At 44.6% G+C, this 17,559-nt stretch overlaps 1 protein-coding gene across 4 annotated transcripts in view; it reads right to left on the bottom strand.

Moving 5' to 3' along the window:
• The window catches only part of LOC129815782 (homeodomain-interacting protein kinase 1-like), a 61,169-nt gene extending 46,220 nt beyond the window's left edge, over positions 1–14,949 (bottom strand). For all 4 annotated transcript variants that reach the window (XM_055869898.1, XM_055869899.1, XM_055869900.1 and 1 more), the window contains exons 1-2: positions 14,590–14,949; positions 11,341–12,089 (exon numbers count right to left, since the gene is read on the bottom strand). In XM_055869898.1, the coding sequence (XP_055725873.1) occupies positions 11,341–12,087 (747 nt within the window). In that variant the 5' untranslated portion in view covers positions 12,088–12,089; positions 14,590–14,949. The remainder of the gene's footprint in view (positions 1–11,340; positions 12,090–14,589) is intronic.
• Between the last annotated feature and the right edge of the window lie 2,610 nt (positions 14,950–17,559).

Here is a 17,559-nt window from a genome sequence, read left to right as displayed (position 1 = left end):
GACAGGAGGGGTTTAAAGGGGAACTGCGCCCGCTGACTTGGCCTCGTTTTTTTTTTGCTTGCTCTTCAAGAAATGCTGGCGGCCGTGACAGAAGCCAAACGTGAGTTGGCTTGGGGGTGTGGTTTGATGTGGGTGTGTCCTTGCCACCACCAAGACACACCCATCTGTCAGAACCTTGCCCACAGCTGTTTCCTCTCCACTCAATCACTAATAACAAACCTCATGCAGGGTGAGTCCAATAACTACAGGCAGATGTATGGTAAGATGCCGGAGGAAGCTTTGGGTCAGTAGCCTCCAGAGAAATACGAGAAGAATGCAATTGCGGAATTTTTGTAGATATTCTAAACTACGTTTTTTTTTTTTTATAACGTTCAAATGTAGTAACAGGTCCATGTAGAATAAACAACCCTTTACGTAATACCATAGAAGAAGTGTTCTGCTAATATAAAAATGTTCACTTTTCATCTGTCTTTCCCAGCCGATACAGATAGTGTACAACAGTAGTTCACTGATCCTGGTTCAGAATACACAGGGTTTCTCCCTCCCCTTATTGACTGATACCTGATCCTGGTTCAGAATACACAGGGTTTCTCCCTCCCCATATTAACTGATACCTGATCCTGGTTCAGAATACACAGGGTTTCTCCCTCCCCATATTGACTGATACCTGATCCTGGTCCAGAATACACAGGGTTTCTCCCTCCCCATATTAACTGATCCTGGTCCAGAATACACAGGGTTTCTCCCTCCCCATATTGACTGATACCTGATCCTGGTCCAGAATACACAGGGTTTCTCCCTCCCCATATTGACTGATCCTGGTCCAGAATACACAGGGTTTCTCCCTCCCCATATTGACTGATCCTGGTCCAGAATACACAGGGTTTCTCCCTCCCCATATTGACTGATCCTGGTCCAGAATACACAGGGTTTCTCCCTCCCCATATTGACTGATCCTGGTCCAGAATACACAGGGTTTCTCCCTCCCCATATTGACTGATCCTGGTCCAGAATACACAGGGTTTCTCCCTCCTCATATTGACTGATACCTGATCCTGGTCCAGAATACACAGGGTTTCTCCCTCCCCATATTGACTGATACCTGATCCTGGTCCAGAATACACAGGGTTTCTCCCTCCTCATATTGACTGATCCTGGTCCAGAATACACAGAGTTTCTCCCTCCCCATATTGACTGATACCTGATCCTGGTCCAGAATACACAGGGTTTCTCCCTCCCCATATTGACTGATACCTGATCCTGGTCCAGAATACACAGGGTTTCTCCCTCCCCATATTGACTGATCCTGGTCCAGAATACACAGGGTTTCTCCCTCCCCATATTGATTGATCCTGGTGCAGAATACACAGGGTTTCTCCCTCCCCTTATTGACTGATACCTGATCCTGGTCCAGAATACACAGGGTTTCTCCCACCCCTTATTGACTGATACCTGATCCTGGTTCAGAATACACAGGGTTTCTCCCTCCCCATATTGACTGATACCTGATCCTGGTCCAGAATACACAGGGTTTCTCCCTCCCCATATTAACTGATCCTGGTCCAGAATACACAGGGTTTCTCCCTCCCCATATTGACTGATCCTGGTGCAGAATACACAGGGTTTCTCCCTCATATTGACTGATACCTGATCCTGGTTCAGAATACACAGGGTTTCTCCCTTCCCATATTGACTGATCCTGGTCCAGAATACACAGGGTTTCTCCCTCCTCATATTGACTGATACCTGATCCTGGTCCAGAATACACAGGGTTTCTCTATAATAATTAAAAAAGACAATGCAAGTAAAAGATGTCAACTAAAGGTTTAATGCAGAGTGACAGGTTTATTTTCATTTCCGAGACATCAAGCCAGTCCGGACATCCTCCTGCAAGTCTCCATAGATCCATCTGTGAACTGTTCTATGACCAATGGAAGTTAGGATCGATGCTATCTGACAAACATGTCCTCTGTTGAAGTTTGAACAGGTCAGACTAAACCTAACAAAATTATGTTCTCCCCACTGAAAACCGCTGGTGAGCAGGCAAAGAGGATGGCAAATCAAAGATACTGGTCGGTCACACATAAAAAAAAAAACACTTTGTCATTATGGGGTAATTGTGTGTAGATGGGTGAGAAAATATATACTTTATGCATTTTTTATTCAAGCTGTAACACAACATGTGGAATACATCAAGGGGTATGAACATTAATTATAATCCATCCAAACTAGGCCCATCTCAATGTATATGTAACCGGTGTGAAATGGCTAGCTAGTTAGCGAGGTGCGCGCTAATAGCGTTTCAATAGGTGACATCACTCGAGACCTTGAAGTAGTTGTGTTCCCCTTGCTCTGCAAAGGCCGCGGCTTTTGTGGAGAGATGGGTAACGATGCTTCGATGCTAATGTCGATGTGTGCAGAGGGTCACCGGTTGGAGCCCAGGTAGGGGCGAGGAGAGGAACGGAAGCTATAACTCATACATACAGTGGGGAGAACAAGTATTTGATACACTGACGATTTTGCAGGTTTTCCTACTTACAAAGCATGTAGAGGTCTGTAATTTTTTATCATAGGTACACTTCAACTGTGAGAGACGGAATCTAAAACAAAAATCCAGAAAATCACATTGTATGATTTTTAAGTAATTAATTAGAATTTTATTGCATGACATAAGTATTTGATACATCAGAAAAGCAGAACTTAATATTTGGTACAGAAACCTTTGTTGGCAATTAGAGATCATACGTTTCCTGTAGTTCTTGACCAGGTTTGCACACACTGCAGCAGGGATTTTGACCCACTCCTCCATACAGACCTTCTCCAGATCCTTCAGGTTTCGGGGCTGTCGCTGGGAAATACGGACTTTCAGCTCCCTCCGAAGATTATCTATTGGGTTCAGGTCTGGAGACTGGCTAGGCCACTCCAGGACCTTGAGATGCTTCTTACGGAGCCACTCCTTAGTTGCCCTGGCTGTGTATTTCAGGTAGTTGTCATGCTGGAAGACCCAGCCACGACCCATCTTCAATGCTCTTACTGAGGGAAGGAGGTTGTTGGCCAAGATCTCGCGATACATGTCCCCATCCATCCTTCCCTCAATACGGTGCAGTCGTCCTGTCCCCTTTGCAGAATAGCATCCCCAAAGAATGATGTTTCCACCTCCATGCTTCACGGTTGGGATGGTGTTCTTGGGGTTGTACTCATCCCTCTTCTTCCTCCAAACACGGCGAGTGGAGTTTAGACCAAAAAGGTCTATTTTTGTCTCATCAGACCACATGACCTTCTCCCATTCCTCCTCTGGATCATCCAGATGGTCATTGGCAAACTTCAGACGGGCCTGGACATGCGCTGGCTTGAGCAGGGGGACCTTGCGTGCGCTGCAGGATTTTAATCCATGACGGTGTAGTGTGTTACTAATGGTTTTCTTTGAGACTGTGGTCCCAGCTCTCTTCAGGTCATTGACTAGGTCCTGCCGTGTTGTTCTGGGCTGATCCCTCACCTTCCTCATGATCATTGATGCCCCACGAGGTGAGATCTTACATGGAGCTCCAGACCGAGGGTGATTGACCGTCATCTTGAACTTCTTCCATTTTCTAATAATTGCGCCAACAGTTGTTGCCTTCTCACCAAGCTGCTTGCCTATTGTCCTGTAGCCCATCCCAGCCTTGTGCAGGTCTACAATTTTATCCCTGATGTCCTTACACAGCTCTCTGGTCTTGGCCATTGTGGAGAGGTTGGAGTCTGTTTGATTGAGTGTGTGGACAGGTGTCTTTTATACAGGTAACGAGTTCAAACAGGTGCAGTTAATACAGGTAATGAGTGGGGAACAGGAGTACTTCTTAAAGAAAAACTAACAGGTCTGTGAGAGCCGGAATTCTTACTGGTTGGTAGGTGATCAAATACTTATGTCATGCAATAAAATGCAAATGAATTACTTAAAAATCATACAATGTGATTTTCTGGATTTTTGAAGTCTCTCAGAGTTGAAGTGTACCTATGATAAAAATTACAGACCTCTACATGCTTTGTAAGTAGGAAAACCTGCAAAATCGGCAGTGTATCAAATACTTGTTCTCCCCACTGTATAAACGATCAATGAAATAAACCAGGAATCCTAATAGTATTGTTCTGGGGGGGAAAAATGCCTCCGTAGTAGATTGATACACTGTGTATATGGATAATATTTACGTAGGTAGGCTACTTGTTTATGCCAGACAAAACCAGAGGAAATTAAAACAAGCGCTTTCTGGTCACTAATGTCGATATGTGCGCCAATGTTGAGGAATTGTCATTGGTCAACATTCAAGACGCGGAACTTTTTGGGTTCTGAAGCACAGAGATGTTTTTTTAAACAAGAATTTGGTGCAATGCCGTAGTGTCTATGTTAGTTACCAGATCGAATATGTAAAGGTATAAATAGAAAATACAAATGGTAAGCTAATAGCCTATTAAAATATGTACAGCATATAAAATAAATCCCATTCAGTTTCACACTGGTGACCCCAAAAAAACATTCTCACTAGGCTAGCTCATCTGAAATGTGTTGATTGACAGTCTGCTGGTCCAATCAGAGGGATGAATGTGCAATGCTGCGGCTACTGTCTACGGTGGCTTGGAGTAACCACGTAGCCTTTTGGTAAAACATTACAAAACCTGGTCAGATCATTTCAAGTCATCAGTCTCAAAGTAAAGTAAAGTCTCAAGTTATTATATTTTCTATAAAGACGAGTTAAGTCATCAAATTTGTGACTCGAGTCCAAGTCATTTTTTAAATTATTTTTTTATTTTAAAGGCAAGTCAGTTAAGAACAAATTCTTTTTGACGGCCTAGGAACAGTGGGTTAACTGCCTGTTCAGGGGCAGAACGAGAGATTTGTACCTTGCCAGCTCAGGGATTTGAACTTGCAACCTTTCGGTTACTAGTCCAACACTCTAACCACTAGGCTACCCTGCCGCCCATGTGACTCGAGTCCACACATCTACAGCATGGGTATGTCTGCGTAATGCAGCGGGTCCCTTTGCTGGTCTTCTCACAGTTGCATGTTGGGCTGCAAACTGGACCTCTCTCCAACAACTGCAGCAGGCGATCCTCATATACAATGTACTTCCTCATCTTATGAGGTGGTGTTGACACGGAGGGCCTGTGACAGGGTGATACAATAGACACGTGGTTAAATTGCATTTTGTTAGAAAAGGACAAAGCTTTTTGATAATGTACTTCACAACCAAAATGACTCTACTGCTTGTATCTGCTGGGCTGGGTGAATTAACCTAGCCGTCTGTCATCAGGGCAGTAACCTCGGTAAAGCCATTTCGAAATCGTCACTAGTTACCACAGCCACAAACCCCACCCATTTCTAAACATTATTAAAATGTGATTTTAAACCTAACCACAATGCTAACCGTATGTCTAACCTTAAATCAAGACCGAAAAAGCACTTCTTTTTTTCCCCTTCATGATTTGTTACATTATAGCGAATTTTGACAATGTGGCTGTGGTAACCCTAATTTCATGCTTTACAGATATAGACTTGACTTGACTGACTGTACCTCCAGATGGGATTAGAGTCAGGTGGGTGACGACTTTGCGGTTTGATGCTCAAAATTCACTGTATTAGTCATACTCCGAGGTGAAGTTGCTACTACCAGAGTTGCATCCATTATTTAGTTTTGCCTTAGACAATACACTTGTATGAGCTACGAACTAACTTGCAAATCGGACTTGCAGGCTAACGTTAGCTAGCTAGCTACCTAACCTGTAACTAGCTTGCAAATCGCTAGCATTATCAAATAACAACGTTACAAAACCAGCAGTATCTAGACAATACACAAACCGTTATGAGCACACAACCTAACTAAATTGTAATGAGGTAGCTGGCTAGCTAGTTAGGTTTACGTTAGCTAAAATGTCAGCTAGCCTGCCCCGTTTTATCTCAAAAAGATAGCTACCTACATAACCAGCAATAACGTTATCGAACGTCGTTAACTAAGTCATACCGGGGAGGTCATTATCTCTGGTTAATACTCACCACCACCGGAAGTTGCACACAAAGCTAGTGTTACTGGTGCAGACGAACGCCAACCACCTATTCCGCATAGCCAGGATCCTTCGGCAGGGCATGCAAACCATATAACTTTGGCTGTGGAGGCATGGTCACGATCTGCCTTCCGTTGAACGTGTTGTGTTGGGTTGGGGGGGGGCGATGGAAGAATGGAGCTCCATTCAATGAAAGGAAGCAGGCAGAGGGGGCAAATTGCACGTGGAGATTGGCAAAAGGGGGCATGATTTTATTAACAATTTTAATCCAAACCCAACCTTCATTTGTCCCATAATTCCACCCATACAACGACAAAGGCCTAGGGATATATACACAATATATAAAACATTAGGAACACCTTTCCATGACAGACTGACCGGGGTGAAAGTGATGATTCCTTATTGATGTAATTTGTTAAATTCACTTCTAATCAGTGTAGATGAAGGGGAGGACACAGGTTAAAGAAGGATTTTTAAGCCTTGAGACAAATGGGTCATGGATTATGTGTGTTCCATTCAGAGGTAGAATGGACAAGACAAAATATTTAAGTGCCTTTGAACAGGGTATGGTAGTAGGTGCCGGGCGCAGCGGTTTGAGCAAGAACTGTCAAGAACTGCAACACTGCTAGGTTTTTCACGCTCAACAGTCTCCTGTGTGTATCAAGATTAGTCCACCACCCAAAGGACATCCAGCCAACTGTGGGAAACATTGGAGTCAACATGGGCCAGTCTCCCTATGGAACGCTTTCGACACCTTGTCGAGTCCCATGCCCGACGAATTGAGGCTGTTCTGAGGGCAAAAAGGGGGTCCAACTCAGAATTAAGGTGTTCCTAATGTTTTGTAGACTGTGTACATCCTTTAAGGAGGGTTCATACAGACATCGGCAAGTCCATTTCAATGATTTTTTTCAAGCAATTAAACTGTAATTTTTTAAGTACCTCAATGTTATACAATTGCATTGATTTATATAATTGTACATTATGGTGGCAAAACTACAAACTCTGTTATACACATGTGCTGTATAAGCTTTAAACCTGTACATTTTCACTGTTTCTCTCATGTAAGAAAAAAGCCCGTGTTTTCCTCTCTTGTTTCTGAGTAACTTGGTCACGCGGCCAAAGACAAAAGAGCCTCAGAGTGACCACGGGTTTATGGGCCATCCTGTTCTTTTCGTATCTTTCAAGGACACAGCTGTGTGGAGATATGAAGAGAACAGAGGCGAGCTTGAGCAGCAGTTATCACTTGTTATGTTCCCATTAGGATCTCACACACACACACACCTGCCACATAGCCTTTATAGGGAAAATACAATCTCTGTCTGAGACCCAAATCTTGTTTGTTGGGCTCTTAACGCTGCACTGTTAAGTGGATTGTTAACCAGCTCCAGATTTGCAAATCTTATAATAAATATAATATATTATAATAGACAAAATATAGGGCTTAACATAGAACCACTTAAAAAACAACACATTTTATTTAGGCCAAGCAAACGCATTGATATTCAACTTGTTATTCAATTAAAAAATAACAGAATAATGGACTTGCCTGACTAAATAAATTGGATGCATGCATGGCCATTTTTCTTTAGCCTATGAGACCGACACAGCAACACATAATAAATCCACCAATAGCGGTAGCATTAATCTCACCATCGCAGGTTTTAGAATGAGAAAATGACCAAAAATTAAAAACAGGTTCCTTTTGTAATAGAAAGATTTGTATGGAAAGCCAAGTTGAAGACAGAATTAGATGCTGTCGTTCTCATAACGTGATTTTAAAACAAAACAGAGTAGTGAAACACCCTTTTACAATATTCTCTTATCCAAAGCGACTTACAGTTTAGTGAATTCCTCTTAAAAGATAGCTAGGTAGGAAAACCACATATCACAGTCAGTCATAATAAGTACACTTCCCCTCAATAAAGAAGCTATCAGCAAAGTCCTAGCTAGTAAAGGGGAAAAGCTTGGACTGGGCTGAGCGGGACTCGTCCGAACGGGACTCGTCCGAGCGGGACTCGTCCGAGCGGGACTCGTCCTCCCTTAAAGATGAGAGGGCCAAGAGACCAGAGGTGGCAGGAAAGAGGGCACAGGGTGTGGTGAGGGGTTTGCGCATAGCCTGAAAGTAAAGAGGGGCAGTTCCTCTTGCTGTGGTGGCTATTCAGCAGCCTGATGGTCTGGGGGTAAAAAACTATCGGCCAGCATGTAGCCTAGTGGTTAGAGCGTTGGGCCAGTAAACAAAAGGCTGCTAGATCGAATCCCCGAGCTGATAAGGTAAAAATCTGTCATTCTGCCCCTGAACAAGGCAGTTAACCCAGTGTTCCTAGGCCGTAATTGTAAATAATAATTTGTTCTTAAGTGACCGGCCTAGTTAAATAAAGGTTCAATAAAAAAATTACAAGTCTGACAGTTTTAGCCATGATGCTGCTATACTGCCCATGTCTGAGTGATGGAAGTGAGGAGAACGGGTCATGGCTGGGGTCCCTGATGATCTTCTCGTGTCCTTGGAGGCCAGGCAGTGAGCGTACCACCCTCTGTTGCACCTTGCGGTCCTTGGCGGTGCCGTACCAGGCGGTGTTGCACCCCGACAGCATGATCTCGATGGTGCTCCTTTAGAACACTGAGGGGCCTCAGGGACATGACGAATTTCTTCACTATCCTAAGTTGAAGAGTCACTGTCATGCCTTCACCACGGTGTCCATGGGGTTTGACCAGTTCAGCTCATTCAGAGATGAGTGTTGCACCCCGACAGCATGATCTCGATGGTGCTCCTTTAGAACACTGAGGGGCCTCAGGGACATGACGAATTTCTTCACTATCCTAAGTTGAAGAGTCACTGTCATGCCTTCACCACGGTGTCCATGGGGTTTGACAAGTTCAGCTCATTCAGAGATGTATGATATCTACTGTATGAGATCTACTACTGTATGCAGAGGAACTTAAGTTTTTGGCCATCTCCACAGCAACCCCGTTGATGAGAATGGGGGCATGCCCAGCCTGGTTTGTCCTGAAGTCCACAATCAGCTCCTTTGTTTTTCTGACATTGAGGGAGAAGTTGTTTACCTGGCACCACACTGTCAGAGTGCCTACCTCCTCCCTGTAGACAGTTTCGTTGTTGCTGGTAATCAGGCCTACTACTGTCGTCTCGTAAGCGAACTTAATGGAGTTGGAACTGTGTGAGGCCACTCAGTCGTGGGTATACAGGGAGTACAGGAAGGGACTGAGGACGCACTCTTGTGGGGCCCCCCGAGTTGAGGATCAGTGTGGAAGAGGTACCACTTGGGGGCGTCTCGTCAGGATATCCAGGACCCAGCTGCATAGGGAGGAGGTCACTCCCAGGCACGTTAGTTTTGTGGTGAGCTTAGAGGGCACCATGGTATTGAAGGCTGAGCTATAGTCGATGGAACAGCACCCTCACATATGCATTCCTTTTATCCAGGTGGGTGAAGGCAGTGCAATGGCGATTGCGTCATCCGTGGATCTGTCAAGGGCCGGCAGCCAAATTGGAAAGGGTCGAGTGTGTCGGGGAGGGAGGTGGTTATGTGGACTTTGAATCACTTCATGATGAAGGAAGTGAGTGCTACTGGTCAGTGGTCATTCAGTTCAGTTACTTTCCCTTTCCTGGGCACGGGGATGATAGCGGACATCTTGGATGGCGTCCTGAGCTAGAGAGAGACTTGAAAATGTCAGAAAACACAACAGCCAGCTGGTTTGCACATACTCTGAGGACGTGGCTTTGGATGCAGTCTTGGTCGGCAGCCTTGCGAGGGTTAACTTGTTTGAATGACTTACACACGTCCTCCGTGGAGACCGTAAGTATCCCTCGTTGTCTTCCAGGGGATTTTCCTCGGCCGCTCAAAATCGTCACTGAAAAAGATGTTCAGCTTGTCCAATAGGGCGGCGTTGGTGTCCGCGACGTGGCTGGCTTTCTTTTTGTAATCCGTGATCGCTAGGGGCCCCTGCTCTGGGAAAACTTGTGAAAGTTGAACACCAGGCGGTCTCTGCAGCATTCTGAATAAGTTTGTAGGGATTTGACATCAATTCGTTAGGGATATTCGATCCAACGTGGATCCAGGCATAACTGTTTTCACCGGAATAACAAACGAGACACCAAAATGTTCTGGACATTCCTCGTAAACACCTTTTTTTTTTTCAGCACTTGGGCTGTTGTTGCATCACAACAGTTCTTCCCTTGACTGTCAGTCAGAAAATTCCTTCCTGGATCAGATGATGTGTGAAAATATCAAAGAGTAATTAAACAGCTCGACACCAGATGCGCATCCAGCAAGTCTAATAGCATAATTAGAAATATTCTATTTCATTTAACCTTTATTTAACTAGGAAATTATTATTTTACAATGACGTCGAAACGCGGACTACGCTGGGCCAATTGTGCGCCGCCCTAATGACAGTATGGATTTAGGTCTTAAGTATCATGGTTCGGTGAGTCGCTTAGAGATTCCGTAATGCAGACATTATTTTGGATTTGTGTGCCCATGAAAACAGTTTTCACCCCGTTGACATAAGGAGACACTAAATGTGACGTAGTTACACCGCATTACTGAGATCTCTATACAACAACAAAAAATGTCTGACAGATTGAACCTTGTAAGAATCCTGGATCTACGGCTAATTTAACTGACTAATTAAATGCAAGGACAGAAAAGTATATGTTTTATGTCACACGAATTTGGACAAATCCGTCAAGACGCCAACCATGAGAAAGGCTTAAACATCAACGTAAGTGTTATATTGAATATAGCTATGATCCCCCTTATATAATAATGTAATGACACAAAAAAAATTGAGCTGATTATTATCAATGACTTATCAACCGATTTAGCAAGTTGTCCAGCGTAGAAAATCCTCAGTGATACCTAGTTTCTAGACATAACCATTTACTAGTTGTGACACACTCAGGTTCCAAACTCTGTTTTAGACAAGACTGACTTTAAGACCAAAATTCTCCAATTTACACTTTCTAGTCAATTTTTGACACTAGACTAAATTAGTCTGATTCATATCGATGCGACATAGGCTGTTTTCAAGGGGATTGGTTGCTTTTTTTAGGGGCAGTCGCTCTAAGGAACATTTCCTCTTGAAAGTCAATAAACGTCTAACCAGGTATCCGAGCTGATATGCTCTCACGTCACAAAACCATGAAGGTGAAACGGATCACATTAGTCTGGAATCCAGGCTAATACACATCACCAATTAAAATCAACCAACCGTAACAGACTAACAAAGTAGTACCACGTCTTGAAGGGCGATAAACATGAATTAATCCAATCCAGATCAAAAAGGACTCACCTCGATCTGGCCCTGTCGTGCATACGAAGGGTGGTTCTTGAGGATCTTGATAGCCACGATCTCATTGGTTCCCCTCTTCCAACACTTGGCCACCTGACCGAAGGTCCCCCTCCCCAGGAACTCCAGCACCTCATAACTACAGGAGACTGAACACAGAATCTCATGCTGCACCAGCTGGTAGTCCCCCTCTCCGCTGGAGCTGGAGCTCTTGGTGGTGGGGGCCGAGTGGGGGATGGACTGGCCCGTACCCCCTCCTCCTCCCCCCGTACGCGTGGAGAAGACAGGAGGAGGGGCAGAGAGCTCCTCCAAGATCTGAACACTCCCACAGCCGCTCCCGCTCCCTTTGACGACGTCGTCATTCTTCCTCTTCTGGCCCCGTCGTCGTATCCCGTTCCCCATGCTGGCCGTCTCAGAGTTTGTGTGCGAGGAGTGTGTGTACTGGTCGTTGAGGCGGCGACTGGAGCCCCGGGGGAGGTTACCCGTGCTGTCTGCTGGCCTGACCACCACCTGGCCACGGGAGCCTGCGGCAGGAGGGAACACTAACGCAGAGGGGACGAAGGGGGGCACCGCCACGCCTAGTGCAGGGGTGAAGGAGTAACCCCCTACTCCCTGCTGGCCCCCCACGGAACCGTATGGGCAGTCAGAGGACGTGTCCCAAACACAGTTCTCCACCTTCATCTTCTTGACGCGGCAAAATGCGCTGGAGGAGCTGGAGGGAGCCGAGAACACCTGGAGCTGGGACGACATACCTAAGGAGAGGAGGGGAGAGGGAAGGAGAGAAAAGAAGAGAACCTATCAATGAGGGACATATCTTGTACAGTATTTACCATGTCATCACGCCTTGATGACAGGTCTTAGCAAAAAAACATTGCATGTTACAGAATGCTCATTTAGCAAGAAATACATACTGTGAATATGTGATGTGTCCATTTTATCTGTCTGCTAAATTCTTCTCCTATCAGCCAAAGACTGACTCCTGAGCCTTTGTTCACGAAGCATCCCAGAACAGGAATACTGAACTAGGATACGTTCTCTTTTTGATAAAGATCACATGGACACCAGAGATCTGGGCCCGTATACACAAAGCATTTCAGAGTAGGAGTGCTGATCTGGGATCAGTTCTCTCTTTTAGATTGTAATGAATGGACAGGAGAGATCTGGGGCCTGGGCCCGTATATACAAAGCATTTCAGAGTAGGAGTGCTGATCTGGGATCAGTTCTTTTAGATTGTAAGGAATGGACCGGAGAAAAACAAATACAGACCACAGCCCTTATCTAGTGTCTGACTGTCAAGTTGTTGACAACGTTGTTCCAAAACAGCTATCTAGCTAGTGTGCTCAAGACAACTGCACTTATCAACATTATACATGTTATAATAGCCATTTATGATACAAATAAAAAGAGAAGGAGCTTCTCCATTTAACTGTTTTCCATCTAGGTTGACCATTGCAATGTTAAAGCCAAGACAGTGGACTTTCCTGAGACAAAGGCCTAGCTAGATATCTATCAAAATGTTGTGGCACTCATTGGTGAACATCCACATTTCACCTCCAGGCGTAATCTATTGCAGCGGTTCCCAAACGGTGGGTTGCGTGATGACATTGACAAAATAATATATATACACACACACAGAGAGAACAAAAATATAAACACATGTCTCATGTTTCATGAGCTAAAATACGAAATTCAATAAATGTTCCATACGCACAAAAAGCTTATTTCTCTCAAATTTTGGGCACAAATGTGTTTCCATTCCTGTTAGTGTGCATTTCTCCTTTGCTAAAAATAATCCATCACCCTGACAGTTGTATCATATCAAGAAGCGGATTCAACAGCATGATCATTACACAGGTGCACCTTGTGCTGGGGACAATAAAAGGCCACTTTAAAATGTGCAGTTTTGTCACAACACAATGCCACAGATGTCTCAAGTTGAGGGAGCGCACAATTGGCATGCTGAGTGCAGGAATGTCCACCAGACCTGTTGCCAGAAAATGTAATGCTCCTTTCTCTACCATAAGCAGTCTCCAACTTTATTTTAGAGAATTTGCAGACCACATGCAGCCACGCGAGCCCAGGACCTCCACATCCTGCTTCTTTGCCTGCGGGATTCTGAGGGGTATTTTTGTTTGTAATAAAGCACTTTTGTGGGGAAAAAATCATTCTGATTGGCTGTGCCTGGCTCCCCAGTGGGTGGGCCTATGCCGTCCAAATCAGGGGTAGCCTAGTGGTTAGAGCATTGGGCTAGTAACCGAAAGGTTGCAAGTTCGAATCTCCCAGCTGACAAGGTACAAATCTGTTGTTCTGCCCCTGAACAAGGCAGTTAACCCACTGTTCCTAGGCCGTCATTGAAAATAAGAATTTGTTCTTAAATGACTTGCCTAGTTAAAAAAAGGTTTATAAAAATAATTACATTTAAAAAAAGTGAAATCCATAGATTAGTGGCAAATTAATATATTTCAATTGACATATTTCCTTATATGAACTGTAACTCAGTAAATTCTTTGAAAGTGTTGCATTCATATTTTTGTGTTTAAATAATAATTTTTCGGTATCAAAAAATGCTTTCAGTGTAAACTTAAAAATCTAAAACCAAATAAATGTTATGTAAAAAGGTCAATAGCCTATAATCTCACAATAGCCTATAATCTTTCATCATTTACAATCAACAAAATACAAGCTAGACAATCAGGGCCCCATTGATTTTGATGTTTGAGCATAAGAACACAGCATCGGCCATGTCAAAATGCGTAAATTGTATGAAATTAGCTTAAAAACGGTAACGTTTTCCTTTCAGTTCCATGGCAGGGTATCTGGATTTGCATGAGATGAACTTTTAATCTGCTACAGTTTCAATCTGCTGCCATGATAATATTGTTGATGTATTGCTTGATCTGCTTGTTTTTGCACCACTCAACCCTTATGGTGGGTCGCAACTCAAAAGACACCTCAATTGGTGGGTCACGAAGCAAAACAGTTTGGGAACCCCTGATCTATTCAATATGACGTTTTATTGTATTTGATACCCATTTCTCAAACAATACAATCGATCAAATCCAGAAAAGTAAAACAGAGCTAGCCGAGATTGTCATTACTGAAGACATAGACAACTACAGTAGCTAGCTGGCTAACTTTAGCTACGTATCCCATTGCAAGCCTAGCTAGGAAACGTAGTTAGAAACGTCAATATCCCACTCGGATGTAACCCAACCGAAAACATCGTGTTTGAGACATAAACCATCTACATACCTGATTTGATTTCACAGTGTAATGTCGATGATTAATACAGTCATCAACTGAAATCCCACACAGACTAGTAGATTATCTGATGTAGTTAGCTGACGTTCGCTATTTTGCCGATTAACTAGTAACGCTAGGCCTTCATTTCATTGTTTTCCAACGACAGAGAAGTAGATACGCAGACACACACAATTCGCGAGGGGTTTCGGTCGGAAACAGTCGACTCGGTTGTAATAAAATTAAATAAAAAGTAGTTACATAATAAAACGTATTTCTGTAAAATTAAAAACACTTCTTTTATAAGCTAAAACACGATCATAAGACCGCTGTGAAGCAAGCCAGAAATACTAAGTACTTCCGTGTCACGGATTCTTCTTCTGTGGTGGGGTTTATCGGCGGTTGGCGTCCAACGTTATGGTGCAATACCTCCACCTACCAGAGACCGCCCCGTTGCTCTCAAAAAATATAAAATATTTCAGACTATATCTAATGACGTTCTACTCAATATACTCTTTAAAATAATTTCCTGTATCCCCTTCTCTCTCATACTAGATCTCAGCCTCTCTCTTTCCCTCTGATACTGCCCACACTGTAGCAATACAAGCTCTGTTTCCTGGCAATAATTACACTTTCCTGTTGGATACTTTCCCATCACATTTAAGGTCTTAATCAACTGGCTCTGTCCCATCCTTAATCTTGTAAAAATAGCCTCCTCTCTCCTATCCCTTCCTGCCGTCCTCCCTTCCCAGACTTTCCTCTGTACTTGAAATAAATGCCTGCCCTTAGTATCACTATTCCACTGCTCCTGTCATCTCTGCACCATCACTGTCCATATCAGGCTTTTAACCTGCTCCTGCCATCTCTGCACCATCACTGTCCATATCAGGCTTTTAGCCTGCCATCTCTACACCATCACTGTCCATATCAGACTTTAAGCCTGCCATCTCTACACCATCACTGTCCATATCAGGCTTTTAACGTGCTCCTGCCATCTCTGCACCATCACTGTCCATATCAGGCTTTTAGCCTGCCATCTCTACACCATCACTGTCCATATCAGGCTTTTACATACATACATGCAACATACATGGTCCTCAATGAGGAACGCCCAGCCTCCCACTCCGTCCCCGTCAGACAGGATCAATGCAACATACATGGTCCTCAATGAGGAACGCCCAGCCCCCCACTCCTTCCCCGTCAGACAGGGCATCACATTTAGCACCTTCTTACACTTTCCCACCCTCTCAATGTGTTCTGTCCAGGTCAGTCTAGGGTCAAAGTTTACCCCAAGGAACCTGAAGGCCCCCACCCTCTCAATGTGTTCTGTCCAGGTCAGTCTAGGGTCAAAGTTTACCCCAAGGAACCTGAAGGCCCCCACCCTCTCAATGTGTTCTGCCCAGGTCAGTCTAGGGTCAAAGTATACCCCAAGGAACCTGATGGGCCCCCACCCTCTCCAAGTTGCTCCCATATAATCTCAAGCATACCTCATCTCCCACCTTCCTCCTGGTAAAGAACACTGTCTGAGTTCTCTCTACAGAGAACCTGAATCCCCACATTAACGCCCACTGCTCTACCTCATCAATTGCTTCCTGTACCTTCCTGACTATATATGGCACATTTCTTCCCCTCTTCCATAAGGCCCCATCATCTGCAAATAATGACCTCCCAATATCCGTCTGTACCTGAGAGTAAACATAATTGATCATGATTGAGAACAACAGAGGACTAATCGCGCTCCCCTGTGGTGTACCGTTATCCACCAGGTGGGCCTGAGGGACATCCCCACCCTCACCTGGATAGACCTTCCAAACAGGAAATCCTTTATCCAGTTATATGTTCTTCCTCCTACCCCCATAATATCATGCTTGATTAACAACCCCTCCTTCCACATCATATCATATACGCCTTCTCCACATCAAAAAAGACAGCTACAACAGTCTCCTTGTTCACCTGAGCCTTCCTGACCTCTGCTTCTAAGCAGAGCACTGGGCCCATAGTTCCCCTCCCCTTCCTGAACCCAGTCTGATGTGGCGATACTAGCCCCCTGCTCTCCAGGAAGTAAGTTAGCCTCTCCGTAATCATACGTTCCATAATCTTACATACAAGTGATGTTAAAGCTATTGGCCAATAGCTTGTTGGCCTCGTTGGGTCCTTCCCTGGCTTCCGGATTGGTCCCACTACTGTCTCCTTCCAGCTGTCTGGTAGTTGATCGGTCCCACTACTGTCTCCTTCCAGCTGTCTGGTAGTTGATTGGTCCCACTACTGTCTCCTTCCAGCTGTCTGGTAGTTGATTGGTCCCACTACGGTCTCCTTCCAGCTGTCTGGTAGTTGATCGGTCCCACTACTGTCTCCTTCCAGCTGTCTGGTAGTTGATTGGTCCCACTACTGTCTCTTTCCAGCTGTCTCGTAGTTGATTGGTCCCACTACTGTCTCTTTCCAGCTGTCTGGTAGTTGATTGGTCCCACTACTGTCTCCTTCCAGCTGTCTGGTAGTTGATTGGTCCCACTACTGTCTCCTTCCAGCTGTCTGGTAGTTGATTGGTCCCACTACTGTCTCCTTCCAGCTGTCTGGTAGTTGATTGGTCCCACTACTGTCTCCTTCCAGCTGTCTGGTAGTTGATTGGTCCCACTACTGTCTCTTTCCAGCTGTCTGGTAGTTGATTGGTCCCACTACTGTCTCTTTCCAGCTGTCTGGTAGTTGATTGGTCCCACTACTGTCTCTTTCCAGCTGTCTGGTAGTTGATTGGTCCCACTACTGTCTCCTTCCAGCTGTCTGGTAGTTGATTGGTCCCACTACTGTCTCTTTCCAGCTGTCTGGTAGTTGATTGGTCCCACTACTGTCTCTTTCCAGCTGTCTGGTAGTTGATTGGTCCCACTACTGTCTCTTTCCAGCTGTCTGGTAGTTGATTGGTCCCACTACTGTCTCTTTCCAGCTGTCTGGTAGTTGATTGGTCCCACTACTGTCTCTTTCCATGACTAA

The sequence above is a fragment of the Salvelinus fontinalis genome, chromosome 18 (assembly GCF_029448725.1).
Source record: "Salvelinus fontinalis isolate EN_2023a chromosome 18, ASM2944872v1, whole genome shotgun sequence".
In the NCBI taxonomy this organism is placed as follows: domain Eukaryota; kingdom Metazoa; phylum Chordata; class Actinopteri; order Salmoniformes; family Salmonidae; genus Salvelinus; species Salvelinus fontinalis.
This window is presented reverse-complemented; position numbering and strand designations above follow the sequence as displayed.